At 40.4% G+C, this 14,881-nt stretch overlaps 2 protein-coding genes across 3 annotated transcripts in view; both read left to right on the forward strand.

Moving 5' to 3' along the window:
- Positions 1 to 22: 22 nt before the first annotated feature.
- Positions 23 to 10,994, forward strand: si:dkey-51e6.1 (uncharacterized protein LOC558617 homolog). 2 transcript variants are annotated; one of them, XM_043699605.1, is made up of 3 exons: positions 23 to 278; positions 4,970 to 5,132; positions 10,671 to 10,994. In XM_043699605.1, the coding sequence occupies exons 1-3, from the start codon at positions 140 to 142 to the stop codon at positions 10,711 to 10,713; spliced, it is 345 nt and encodes a 114-aa protein (XP_043555540.1). In that variant the 5' UTR covers positions 23 to 139; the 3' UTR covers positions 10,714 to 10,994. The 2 variants fall into 2 exon arrangements, with proteins under 2 accessions (XP_043555540.1, XP_043555539.1); XM_043699604.1 differs by having other exon boundaries at positions 30 to 278; positions 4,970 to 5,094.
- A 96-nt stretch (positions 10,995 to 11,090) lies between these two features.
- LOC122554489 (KN motif and ankyrin repeat domain-containing protein 1-like) overlaps positions 11,091 to 14,881 on the forward strand; it is a 133,652-nt gene continuing 129,861 nt past the window's right edge. The window contains exon 1 of the mRNA XM_043699597.1: positions 11,091 to 11,565. The gene's annotated coding sequence lies outside the window, so the exon portion shown is untranslated. The remainder of the gene's footprint in view (positions 11,566 to 14,881) is intronic.

Consider the following 14,881-nt stretch of genomic DNA (forward strand, 5'->3'; position numbering starts at 1 on the left):
CCCACCCCCAAACAGACACACCCCCTCACAGTCCCCACCCCCGGTCCCCGCCCTGGCGTCCCTGTGGCGCAGCGCTGTGTCGCCGCTGCCACGGCTGTTGTCCCGGAGTGTCGGTGTCGGTGTCCGCCCGCGGAGAGACATGGCCGGCCTGAGCGCGGTGGCCGATGTACAGATCGACCCCGACGGGGTTTTCAAATACATCCTGGTGAGGGTGAGCCGGAGGGGCGGCTCGGAGCACAAGGACATCGTCAGGGGCACCAAGACCGCGGAGTTTCACAGTGAGTGTCCGCGCCGGGGGGCGGGGGGGATTAGGGCCTGGGCCTGGGCCTGGGCCTGGGCCTGGGCCTTGGCCTTGGCCTTGGCCTGGGCCTTGGCCTTGGCCTTGGCCTGGGGGGGGGCTACAGCTGGGCTCTAGGCCCAGGTCTGGGTCCTGGCCCCTATCCACCGCCCTCTCGCTTCCCGCTCTATAATTCCAGTTTTGAACCATTTTTAAACATTGGTACAGAGTGCACTGGGTCTGAGCCATGTACAGAGTTACACAGGATCCTGTGCAAGGCCAGAGGGTAGAGTTTCACCCTGGCAGCCACAAACCCCACAAGCCCAGCTGTTTGCACACTTGCAGGGAGGTCAATTCAGGTCAACAAGTTAGAGTTACTGGATTAGTGGTGCTGGATTCCTGATGAAGGGCTTTTGCCCGAAATGTCGATTTTACTGCTCCTCAGATGCTGCCTGACCTGCTGTGCTCTTCCAGCACCACTAATCCAGTAACTCTAACTTGTTGACCTGTCTTGACCTCCCTGCAAGTGTGCAAACAGCTGGGCTTGTGGGGTTTGTGGCTGCCAGGAAGAAACTCTACCCTCTGGCCTTGCACAGGATCCTGTGTAACTCTGTACATGGCTCAGACCCAGTGCACTCTGTACCAACGTTTAAAAATGGTGCTGGATTCCTGATGAAGGGCTTTTGCCCGAAATGTCGATTTTACTGCTCCTCAGATGCTGCCTGACCTGCTGTGCTCTTCCAGCACCACTAACCCAGAATCTGGTTTCCAGCATCTGCAGTCATTGTTTTTACCTAAGTCAGAGCTATTGTTTATGCCAACAGACTGTGCTGTTTGGTGCCAATGCTGGTGGAGACTTAAAGCTTTAAGCCCCTGTGCTGGTGTACCACCCTGGCAATCCGCGAGCATCTAAAGGTTACCTTAAGTCCACTCTAGGTGTACGCTTCAGGTCAAGCAGAAAAGATTGGATGACGGGACAAGTTTTTTCAGACCTCATCGTTGATGTTTTTAGATTTTATTCCATGAAAAAGAATGGCTTTCGAGGCTTTCCTCATTCTGGATAATGTGCCTAGCCATCCTCCCACCATTGCTCAGCTTTCTGAAAACATCAAAGTGCTAGTTCTACCTCCAGCCACAACCTATCTCCTTCAAACCATGGACCAAGGTGTAATAGTAGCTTTTAAAGTTTATTATTTAAGGCACACATTTAAGAAGCTGATTGCAGCTACTGAGGGCATAATAAGGACAGTGTTCTTCAATTTTGGAAGAGCTTTAACAGCAAGAATGTTTTAATTTTGAGTAACGTTTTTGGTGGTCTGCCACAACCTTATTTTTTCCATAAGTCCTTTTTTTTTTGCAGTTTTCTATAGCACAAGGTCACATAAGAACAGAATTATTGCGTTGTAGCAGAAAGGACTGAATCTTCCTCCCTGACTCCATAAGGTTGGACTCCCTTTCCACTTAAAATCTGTCTAACCCAGCCCTGAATACAGCCAGTAATCCAGACTCAACTGCTCACTGAAAAAGAGAATTCCAAACACTAACAGCCACCTGAGAAACATTCCTCTTCATATCTGCATTAAGTGGGATGCTTCTTATTTTGAAACTGTTACTGTTGGGGATTCCTCAGAGAGAAACATCCAGTCACCCTTTATACTGTTGTGACCCCTCAAGTCATTTGTGCTTTACTAAGATCACTTCTACTTTCACTGGCTCTACAAAAAAAGACAAATTTGAGAATCTGTTGTACTTCTCAATTGCCGCACAAAATTCTTTTCAACTTGTCAAACACTTCCTGTCTGCCCTGATACTTCCCAGTTTTAAAGTTTTCTTTTTCTCTGCTCAGTTGAATTACAGATCCACGAAAGGAGGCACTGTGTAGACAGAAGCAAAGTATATGAACTTTCTGTTACTCTATCACTTAATGCAGTAGCAAGGTATCAGCTTATTTTAATAGCTTGCAAATGGGGTACCACGTTTTGATCATAACAGAATTAACAGGAGCAGGAGTAGGTCATCTAGTCAGTCGAGCCTGCTCCACCCCTTAAGATCATGGCTGACCTTCTTATGGACTCAGCTCCACTTACCTCCATGTTCACTATAACCCTTAAGACCTCGACTATTCAAAAATCTATCTTTGTCTTAAAAACATTCAACAAGGAAGCCTCAACTGCTTCACTGGGTAAGGAATTCGACAGACTCACAACCCTTTGGGTGAAGAAGTTCCTCCTCAACTCAGTGCTAAATCTGCTCCCCCTTGTTTTGAGGCTATGCCCCCTAGTTCTAGTTTCACTCACCAGTGGAAACAACATCCCTGCTTCTATCCTATCTATTCCCTTCATAATTTTATATGTTTCTGTAAGATTCACCCCACTCCCCCTCTAAGTTCCAGTGAGTACAGTCCCAGTCTATTCAACCTCTCCACGTAAGACAACCCTGTCAACTCTTGAATCAACCTAGTGAAGGTCCTCTGCACCCCCTCCAGTGCCAGTTCATCCAGTCTCGAGTAAGGAGACCAAAATTGTCCACAGTACTCTAGGTGTGGCCTCACCAGCACCCTATACAACTGCAGCATAACCTCTCTATTTTTAAACTCCATCCCTCTAGCAGTGGAGGACAATGTTCCATTTGCCTTCTTAATTGCCTGCTGCACCTGCAAACTAACTATGATTCATGCACAAGTATACCGAGATCCTTCTGCACAGCAGCATGCTGCAATTTTTCACCATTTAAATAAGAGGTCCATTTTGCTGTTATTCTGACCAAAATGGATGACCTCACATTTACCAACTTTGTACTCTATTTGCCATATCCTTGCCCACTCACTGAACCACCAAAGTGTTCAGAAAATGAGGAAAGTGATTAAAAGAAAAATGCTAAATGCCACACATCTGTACGCATGCAACTAACTCGACAGCAGTTGATAAGTGTTGAAAATGTTTAAAAGTTAACAAGTGAAATATAATTTCTTTTTCTTATTGGCCCTTCATGTTGATTTGTTTCCTCTTGATTGGTGATGTATGTTGCAGTGGCATTTGAATACTGAGAGAATACGATGTGGAGTAATTAAGGAATTTGTACATTGATAGGAGTGAAAAATTTAGAAAAATTCAGTTGGTGATGAGATGAATATGCAATGAGATTTTTAGATATTTTCTGATTAATCTGTTCAGAGATGTTATGACATATCTCTGGAGCAAATCTGATCTGAACCCTGTCCTCCTGGCCCAGAGGTAAGGACATTTCAACTGCACCACAAGGTCCCAATCAAATGGATTTGTATGTCACTCCTACGTCTGCTGTTTTAATGGGGTTGCTAACCAGTGAATTTTAAATGATTGACAACACACAGGATTGCTCAACTGTTTTATGAAGAATTCTTCCATTAATATATAATCTAGATTAAATGCGCAACGCTAGTTATTAATACAGTCGGTTCTGCTAGAACGCTTGTTTCTTCAACATGAATTGGTTTAATGCAATTGAAGAATTTAGACTTACTTGTAGAACCCGAACTTGCCTTACCCTGTATTGGCTATAACACGATTCCGGCTCCATTAGTTTAAATAGGACAGCTACTGCACGATTTTCTTTTAACGCGAGATCACATAAGACTGGAACTGTTGCGTTTTATCAGAACCAACTGTACAAGTGACTGGCTGGAAGTGTTACTCATTGAGATGATATGGTAGAGCTCTTCATGTTCTGCACTTGTCAGACTGCAAGTTCATATGTTTATCTCATTTGAATTGTGCCTGTCAATTCAGTTCCCACTCTCTGCTTGACCTCAATGTCGCATTCAACTAACTTTTCACTGTAGGTCCTTTTATGTTAGTGTTATGATTCTGAGAGAACTGTTCACTGAAACATTTTGTCTTGAAGTACCATTCTCCCTTGTTTACTGTTGTTTGATCCCCATTAGGCACACTGGAGAAGGTTCACATGTTTTGCACATGATAAGAGCTTGGAAAGGTTGGGCGTTGGCTGCAAGCAAAAAAAGCCTTTCCCAGCAGAGCCAAAACTATCTGAGCAACACAGTGGTAGTCATTCACTGCATAAGATGTTGAGATGTAACATATGGGAAGAGGCTTTGTTGTTTTGACTTTGAGAAGGATGATAGATTATGTAAATTACTTTAAAGATACTGTTTGTACTACATATTCCATTTCTTGTTCAATATTAGACTTATCTGTTGGTAGTGATTGACTTTGATTTCAAATTGAAGAGACCAAGCTTCGGTGATTGGTGTTCTGAGAGATGTAATGTTAAGGAAGTGCGAATTATCAGGAGAAAAGGTAGGCAGAGCTGATTTGTAAGCAAGATTATTGAAAATCAAAATGAGAGGACGGGAGATTGCGGAGTTTGGTGGCACACAGGTTATAGGAATAAGAAAGTTAAGCAAATCAACTATACCATAGAAATTGTGATTTAAGAACTCAGGTGGTAACTATTCTACTCCAATCATTGCATTGCACACTGGCAATGCAATGACATTTCTAAGCCAAGATGTTCATGAATGTTTCAAAATTTAAGACTTAATGATTGGTCATTCTGTGAAGAGAGATACACGACTCATTAACATTACTCCTTTGTGACCTTTGTTCCGGGAGTATCCTGGGTTAGACAATTTAAATCTATTAAACAGGCAGGTTGGTTTGGTAGCTGATGCAACTCACTCTCATCTTGCTGCAGATAATATTTTTGAAAAATTGGCTCCTGAAATGGAAAAGCTGGAGCTGGAGTGCAAGTGCCTAGGTGGTGGAAAAATTGATCACAACAGCAAGGAGAAAAAAATTCGTGTGTTTGGTGTTTCCACGGTGAGTTACCTACTGCAATTCCTAAGGCACAATGAAAGGTAATTTAAGCATTGAAAATAATGGTGTATTTCGAAAACTCCCTCTGTCATGAATAATTTACACTCTGCTACCTTTACCTAGCTTCCTATTGTTTGTGAATGTCATAAATGTGTTAAAACTCAGGACCCAGTCCTTGCATCCTGTAGCTACCTATGCAAAGTGGTTATCAGCTCATATTTATTTACTTCAGTGAGTAACTTTTGCAGTCCCTATTAATTGATGCAGTCCTTCAACCCTTTCCATATTTTTCATAGCTGCTGCAAGGTATGCTACAGCCAGAGGGTAAATATTTCAACGATGCAGCTGATATGCAAGGAATAATCGTACTGGATGCATGCAATCACAGAAGCTCCTAAGCTGCCTTGTTTTTCAGACCATATTCTGTGTCTTTTTATTTGATAGGAGGAGCACACTAAATGGCTGGTGCTCAGGCAATGTGATAGCAAAGCTATTATAATAAAGTCAAGCAAAGTCAGCATGCTTCAAAAAGGAAAATCATATCTGACAAGTGCATCATAATTATTTGAGGAGGTTACAAGCAAGATTGACACGGTGAACCAGTGGATTTTCAAAAGTGTTTGAAAAGACACTGCACATAACGCTATGTAATAAGAGAAGAACCCATGCTATAGGGGTACTATATCACCATGGATAGCTGATTGGCTAAGTAATAGCAAATAGAGAATTGGATAATGGATATTTTAATGATCGCACCTCCAACTGGTTGAGTGCCACAATTATTCACAATATATCACTGACTTAGATGAGGGAAGTTCACAGATGGCACAAAACTATTTGGGAATGTAAGTGTTGAGGATGGCTCAAGAGTCTATCAAGGGTCATAGATACATTACATGAGCGGACAGAAACCTTTCAGGTGGAATGTGGGGACGTGAGATTATGCACTTTGGCAAGAAGAATTGGGGAGAAAGTGAGGGCTGCAGATGCTGGAGATCAGAGCTGAAAATGTGTTGCTGGAAAAGCGCAGCAGGTCAGGCAGCATCCAAGGAACAGGAGAATCGACATTTCGGGCATAAGCCCTTCTTCCCCAATTCCTGAAGAAGAATTGGGGAACTGGTGTTGAGCTGGTACATGGGAAGGCAAATAAACATTAATTCAAAAAGATTGGAGTATAAAAATAGTGAAGTCTTGATGCAAGGCACAAGTTAGATCACACCTGGAAGACTGTGAACTGTTTGTACCCTTATCTAAAGAAGGACATATTAATATTATTCACTAGTTGGACCAAGGTATGGAGGGATTTTCTTATGCAAAGATGTGAATAGGTTGGGCCTGTACACATTGGAGTTTAGAGAAATGAGTGGTAATATTGAAGCATGTATGCTTTTTAGGTATTTGAAAGTTTGTTTTTATTGTGGGAGAGTCTGCGATTAGAGGGCATAATTAGGTGTAAGGTATTGCCAATTTAAAACAAATATGAAGAGGAATTTCATCTATAACAAAGTACCGAATCTGTGGAATTCTTTATAGCAGAAAACCATGGAGACAGGGTAATTGTCTATTTCAACTTGAACAAATTTAATGCTAATCAGTAAGGGAGTCAGGGGTTTGTGGGAAATGCACAGATCAGGCATGGTTTCATTAAATAGCGGAGCATACTTGATGGGCTGAGTAGCCTATTTCTACTTCATCATATGGTCTTCTAGAAGCAGCTCATGACACTATGTTTACATTAGCCACCAGGTGAGGCAATCCTCCGGTACATGGTGCTTCTGCTACAACCGAAATATTTCTGAAATGTGCCTCTTGAATTTCAGGCTGCACTTAAGATAGCCCCAGATGATGTAGCTCTCCTTTAAACCCTTGGGAAACAATCGCCATTTCCTGCATTCTTTATGTTTATGTTTTGCAAATAGCTTTTACATAAAAAATGTGATAAAATAGGAGGGCTAACAAGAACAGTTGGTGTAGAGAAAGTGAGGACTGCAAATCCTGGAGATCAAAGTCGGAAGAGTCAGAAAGTAATTTAAAGAGCTGGAGCTGTTCCATCTCTACAAATCCATGATTCCAAGACCACCACCACTTCCACTTTCTTCAAATATTAACTTTTATCATCTTTTTGTACAGCTCCTTTTCGATTCAGCAATGGATAAGTACATGGTATGCCGTACACTTGTGTTGGTGTATTGTGTGTGACATATAGCACTGAATTGTGTTCTGCCCAGCTGTTTGTCTTTAGTGGTGGGAGTTTGTGTGCTGGTTTGCTGCGTGGTTTCAATATGAATGGTGTTCAAACACCTGCCAGCTTGACAGGTCTCTGCAGGCCATCCCCCTACTTATCTTCCTTTTAATGGTGTGAAACACTGGGTCTTACATTGAACCAGTCGTGCCTCATACTTCTTCCAAAAGGAAATCTATTGTGAAAATGCTATTTCATCTTTAAAAGTACTCTCTTTCCATGATATTCTTTATGGGGTTACTTAAGTTCATTGTCTGTGTTACATTGACATGAATGTGAGACGCAGTACTGGCTATGAGCTCAGAGGAGCAGTGCAGTTTCAACTCCTGCACTTCAATGTGGAGGTCAGCTCATTAATTGGAGAATCGGACTTGAATTCTTCACTAACTGTGGAATTCGGTGCTTTTGATCGTACTGATGTGAATCATGATGAGATTCTGCATGTTCAGATCTGGTTGTGCAGCTTCACAGTTTCAAGCCATATTCCCTGATATAAGTTGAACAAATATCACTCTGCTTCGGTGCCTTTCAACCATTCCTTGAGTCAACTTCTTCTAATAATTGCTGGTGTTTACATGTGCTGGCATATCGACTTGCTCGCTATATGTTTCCATATTGGATAAAGCACTGATTGCCACAATTCTTTCCTGAAAGTACTGTAATGTACAATCTCCACCTGCATGGCATAGTGGACAAGGATTCAAGAAATTTGTTAGGATGCTCATTTTCTTGTGTTAGGTGCTTGTCCCAACAACAAGGCTTTCGTGGCAGGTCTGTTTACAAGTTATGTTGTGAATCTCTTCAGGTCCTGTGAGTGTCCCTTCAATACAAACTAATTGATCAACTTTAAATCATTGCTGTCTTCTCACTGATGGCCAAAGATTGAGATTTGATTGACAAATACAACACATTTTGATGTATCAACACATTTGATAATGTTCTCCATGGTAGGCTCATTCAGAATGTAAGGAGGCATGGGATACAGGCAAATTTGGCTGTCAGGATACAGAATTGGCTGGCCCATAGAAGACAGAGGTGGTAGTAGATGGAAAGTATTCAGTCTGGAGCTCAGTGACCAGTGTTGTTCCGCAGGGACCTGTTCTGGAACTTCTACTTTTTTTGATTTTTATAAGTGACTTGGTTAAGGAAGTGGAAGGATGGGTTAGTAAGTTTGCCGATGACTCAAATGTTGGTGGAGTTGTGGATAGTGTAGAGGGCTGTTGCAGGTTGCAACGGGACATTGATAGGTTACAGAGCTGGGCTGATAAGTGACAGATAGAATTCAACCTGGAAAATGTGAAGTGATTCATTTTGTAAGGTCGAATTTGAAAGCAGATTACACGGTTTTGAGTTTGGTATGACTATTGCCAGACGTGTTGACTTTTTCCAGTAATCTTTTAAAAAGGGTTTAACATTTCCAAGTACTGTATCTTCCATGGATCTGCTCTCAAAATAATATAGTAGTGATGCTAAGAGTTGCTGCAATTTTTTCCTGGTAGAGGTAACAAAATGTTTATGTGCAGTTGCTAATTGTGAATACTAGCACTGCGATAGATCTGTGCAATGTTTCCTCACTTCTGGACCTCAGCTTTAAATCTAGACCAGAGTAGAGGTGTCTTTATGAATTTGGAATCTTTTGAGGTAAACTTTTCTTGGTTCATTAATTGGTTGTAGAATTGTCAATATGCTTGTTTATGCTTGTGATTATAATTTTATTGATAGCAAACGGGGCAAACGTATGCATGTTACCTGGTTAACTAAAGCTGATACTAACATGCCTGAGTGTGGTAAATAACTTGCTTTTCTTTGGGGGAAAAAACTTGTTCTTGCTGTATAAATAAAGATATTCTGGAATATATTGGGTAGTAATTTATTTCCAATTGAGCTGCACAATGTTACCGTCATTTTCAACTCTTTTATCTGTGGTATAAATTTGAAGAGTTATGTTGCCTAACTCTTTGTTGTTTTCTCTTCCTATACGTATTCTTATCGCTAGATGTGGTGTGCTCCTTCTGCTGGACGTGATTTTGAGTTGCCTGTAATGGGTAAAACTGTAATCTGGGGTGACTTAAAGTTGACCATATTCTCTGCACTCTGAACCTACCAACATTCTGTTGCATTTGTGCCCCTCTGTCTCCCAAAGCATGACCAAAATGATGTAGTTTTCATTTTAAGAATTGAATTGGCTACATTTAAAGTAAATGTCAAGCTTTACCAATAACGGGTTTCAGTTTTGCCAATGTTAATCTATGGCCACGGCAAATTCACTGCAGTAGTCTGTGCAGCCAGATTTTGTATGTTGCATCACCATGATTGGCTGTTTAATTATGAAGTGGATGGCTGTTCTGGTGCTGCAGAAGATAATAACAGTCAGGAGGGACTTGTTACCAGCTTTATACATGTGCTGACCTTGCTTTACTGAAGAGTTGTGAAATTGATTATATCCCTGTAAAGTAGCTTGAAAGTTTCTTAGTCTAAGCCTGCCATTTAAATGCACATCTCTGTCATCGTTAACCACCAGAGGTGAAGTTGAAGAGTTTTTTGATGAGTTTCTTTGTCCCTTGTCCCACTGAAATCACACCAACACTATGCTAATGTTACCCAACAGCATTGCAACAATAAACGCAAATTGTTTTGATTCTGGAACTTCCTGGCAGGTCTGCCATCATATTTCACGTTGAGTATAATTTCAGAACGGAATGGAGGTGAAATGTGATGGATAAAGTAGAGAATGGGAGAACGTAAATAACAAAGATGTCTTGATAAAAGGCAAAGTAATGCTTGTAGTAAATAAAAAAGCATTGGCCAGATTTGATGATAATGGCAGAATAATGAACAACTGCGCCTTAAAGCAAAAACCTGAAAACAAGAAATGGACTAGCACTTGACAAGGAATCAAAATGGAGGACAGAGTTCATGATCCAAAGTTGTTCAACTCTATGTTGAGTCCAGAAGACTGTAAAGTGTTCTCTAAGATGAGGAGGTGCTGTTCCTCAAGTTTGCTTTGGGTTCCACTGGGACTGTGCAGCAGGCCAGGGACAAAGATGGTAGCAAGATTGTAAATTAAAATGGCAAGCAACCTAAAGTTTGAGGTTGTGCTAGTAAACTGAGCAGAAGTGTTCCACAATGCAAGCCTCTAGTTTATGTTTGTCCTCCCTAATGTGCAAGAGACAGTGTGGAGGCTTTGGAGTCTGTGCCTAATCCTGTCCTTAACTGCTCTCATCTTTATTTATATTTTCGTATCAAGAACAGGAAATATGGATGAACTTATTGAGTGAGGCTATAATGCACAGCGAGACTAAATATAATTGATAACTTACTGTTTTGTTTGTCTTAGGGTTTTGGGAAAGCAGATCACGCCGTCTCTGTGGAAAAACTGAAATCAGTATACAAGGATTATGAAATAACATGGTCAGATGATACCAAGTAAAATCATCACGTGGAATCCTATTCATCAGCAGAATTATTATTTAACTGCATTCACTTTGTTTTAGTGATGTAATTTCAATGTTTCCAGATGCAAGTCATTTCTTTATGGTATTCAGTTGAGCTATGGTAGTGTTAAAGAACTTTGTATACTGTGATATTAAACTATATCCATATAGAATGTACTTTTGAGGTACTTTGTCCAATAAATTATATGTTCTGAGTTTCCCTCAAATGCATTCTGTGAATTTTTTTCAGTAGACTTTGCTGTGCTGTAAAATAATTTATTTTATTTTTGTGCAGTTCTAGTACAAATAATGTTTTGTGTTGATCACAGAAAGCAACTTTACACATATCCTTTTAAACTATTCCTTTATTTTAAAAGAATGTCTTATATCAGAGGTTCTGAGCTCTGGTGAATATGCCACACTGAAGTTTATTGTTTTGTGGCTTTTTTAAAATCTTAGCAGATCAAGATTTTGTTGCTGGAGAGCATCGCAATTGTTTACACTTATAACTTTAAGAGTAAAATAGAAAATACTGCAAATATTCATTGGTTTTGATGACAAGTCATAGATTTGAAATGATAAGTCTAATTCTCTCTGCCTAGAAGCTGCCAGACTTCTTGAGTTTGCCAGTATTTTTTGTTTTACTTTGGATTTCCAGTGTCTGTAATGTAATTTGCTTTTGGTTTCATATTTTCAATGTTTGTTTACAGCTCAAGGAAGCAAAAGCTAAAGCTGTGGATCGCAACAAGTGCCCCAACTTGGTGAATACCTGAAAGAGAAAAATAAACAGTTGAAGTAGTAAGAAAGAGTTTTTAAAAAAATGTATTTTCTATTTATGATAAACATTTCTATTGCAGTTTCTGTAGGAAGTGGAACGTAAGTCAGAAACTAGGCACCTTAAGCATATGTAGTGACGTTAAACTAGAGCGTGCTGTGGAGAAAGAACACCTTCATTTTGCATCCTTTTGAAATTTGTTTCAAGATTGAAATCAAAAAGGCTTTGACTGTTAAGCCATACCTTTTGCAAAAACCAACATTTGTTTTCAACGACACCACCAGAATCTTTGTGGTTTGCAACAGGTTCTATTATTTCTGCAGTGGGTAAAAACATTTCACTTCAGTTAGGAATAATTGCCGCTGGCTTGTGAAGGATCCTGCTGCTTGTTGCAGATGCAGTGGAAAACAATTACTTTTATGAAGAAATTTGCTAAGAAATCTTATTCAAATACCATTGGCTTATGCTAGAGAATATACACAAGATATACAGAACTGTGACTGATACCTGTTTGTTCACTTTTTAAAATTATTGTAGTTCAGAGATGCTTTTGTTTTGAAGTTCAGCAAGCATCTTGTAATGTAACTCATTTCAATTTAACTCAAAATTTGTGTTCCAATGTTTGACTAAGTCATTAAGGATCTGCACCTTGTTCATCACATATTCCTAACTTGAACAGCAGTGTGGTACCAGATGAGAACTTCAGTACAGTGTTAGACTGCTTCTTGCTATCATATTTATCAAGATTAAGAGCATAGTTAGAAATTCTTTTGGGGTGTGCGAGGGGAGGGGGTAATGGAGTAATCTAATATAACATACTCTCTTCCTTTTGTTGGTTTTACAAAGAAATCTATCGTCTGCAGTATGTAAATCATGAGGCCAAGCTTTAAAGGAGGAGAAGTAAAGAAGCAATCCAGTGACACCAGGATCCTTTTTTAAAGACAGGATCTAAGAAAAATGGAGGTTTGAAGGAATTCTATAGTTGCAAGACCCTGGAAATTTGGTACAGAACAAAATACAGTCTGGAGAGTTTTGAGAACTTATTTTCACAATATTTGGTTTTAATGAATGTTTCCCAAACAGAAGTGTAATTGTACGTCTAGCACTAGCTTTGTTTGGGTTTAATTCCTGAATGTTTGGGAGAATTATGTCTGAGGGCCATGCTACATGTGAGCATAGGCCTCTATGCTAACCCCAGATTATTATAAATGCAAATTAAATCTAGTTGATATCTCCATGCCAAATGGATTTGGTTCCAACTTTGACTCAAGCAAGGAGCCATGTTTGAGCTCAAATCTGGGAGTCAATTTGGGTTTCAGTATAGTGAAGCTGACAAGTAAAGTATATAAAATATTCAACAGCAGGACTGGTGCATGGAGCACCATTAGAACAAAAATGGAAGCAAAGAAGTTGTGATGGAAAGGGAATACAAGTGAGAGTAACTTGCTATCAGAAAATATATTTTTTAACTCATTCAAAAATATGAAGTGGAAAAGACGGGAAATTACAGTCACAGTTAACAGGAGGGGAATAAAAGGAAATTGAATTTGTTGAAAGCTATAGCACTGAAACTGGCAGACCTTGGGTCACTGGCAGTGATAAGATTAAGAATATCATGAAGGTATAGGAAGAGTTAAGTGGAGATATGGTTGTGCACTGGTGATGGTTGGTTGGGCTTTTGAAAGAAATGAAGCCAGATTTTTAAAAAATGAAATTGATGACATTCTGATTGACAGATCATCATTAATATCTAGGTGTGTTGAGTACAACAGTTTCCAATTTTATCACCACCACAAAGATTGTAGTTGTGAAAACATTTAATGGATGAAATTGATGGAAGATGAAGTAGTTTAAAAAAAAGATAATGAAAGGAATAAATTAATGTGGATGGTGTGTGTCTTAACGAGTTATAAAGACACATTATATGAAGTTTGAATGAAGATAAAGGAAGATCTGTACAACTCTCTGTACAGTATAGGCTATTCAAAGAGTGAATAGAAATAGATAAACAGGACAGGAACATTTTCAAAAATACACCTTTTGATACTTTTTTCTAAAATAGTAGGAAAAGGAGTATTGCATGAATAACTGATGTTAAGTTTGGGAGAACAACAGGAAATAGCAAACAAATCAAAATCTGATTCTGTGTCAAATTGGGGAAACAGAAATGAAGAATCAAAGATATGGGTGTCAGACTGGAAAAGCTAGATGAAAATGTGTCTAATCAACTTTAACTGAACAGGGAAATTAGCAAAAAGTCAATGGTTCTGTAATGTGAAATCTTCAAATTTGAGGTAGTTCGAGTAAGAGTAAGCTTGGGCGGCACGGTGGCACAGTGGTTAGCACTGCTGCCTCACAGCGCCAGAGACCTGGGTTCAATTCCTGCCTCAGGCGACTGACTGTGTGGAGTTTGCACGTTCTCCCCGTGTCTGTGTGGGTTTCCTCCGGGTGCTCCGGTTTCCTCCCACAGTCCAAAGATGTGCAGGCCAGGTGAATTGGCCATGCTAAATTGCCCGTGGTGTTAGATTAGGGGTATGGGTGGGTTGCGTTTCGGCGGGGCGGTGTGGACTTGTTGGGCCGAAGGGCCTGTTTCCACACTGTAAGTAATCTAATCTAATCTAATCAATAAAGATATTCCAATCGTGGAGTATGGGTGGCATCAAATAGAATAGACCTCCATGTGTGTGCTGGAAGTTGCTGAATAATGAAGAATGGTATTGGTTTTACTGATGCTGTGATATGGAGAATGGAACCTACCAACAGGGAAGATTTTGCTTTGCTTTTTTTTAAAAGATTTGCTCGTTGATTCACCATATTGGAGAACAGGAAGAAGAAATAAACTCAACTGAAACTGGGCTAAATGTTAAGCCTTTTGACAAAGTCCATGTCTCATAGTTTGTTTGGATGGATTCTTGCCACAAGGCCTAATGTATTTTCTGGCATATCTTACCAAACTCACCTCGTTAATTATCTCCACAGCTCGATGGAGTCTCTCACATCCAATTTCCAGCACATCTTACTATGAGCCATTCCCATAAACACCCGCTACCAGTATCTCTTGTACTTGCAACATCTGCAAAGGGCTGCGACATTAACCGCCTCAACTTCTCCACCCCTCTCACCCACTCCAACCTCTCACCCTCGGAACATGCAGCCCTCCACTCCCTCCGTTCCAACCCCAACCTCACTATCAAACCGGCAGACAAGGGAGGCACGGTAGTTGGCGCACCGACCGTTACACCGCTGAGGCTAAACGCCAGCTTGCGGACACCTCCTCCTACTGCCTCCTTGACCATGACTCCACCTCCCATCACCAAACCATCATCTCCCAGACCATCC

The sequence above is a fragment of the Chiloscyllium plagiosum genome, chromosome 11 (assembly GCF_004010195.1).
Source record: "Chiloscyllium plagiosum isolate BGI_BamShark_2017 chromosome 11, ASM401019v2, whole genome shotgun sequence".
NCBI classification, from domain to species: Eukaryota; Metazoa; Chordata; class Chondrichthyes; order Orectolobiformes; family Hemiscylliidae; genus Chiloscyllium; species Chiloscyllium plagiosum.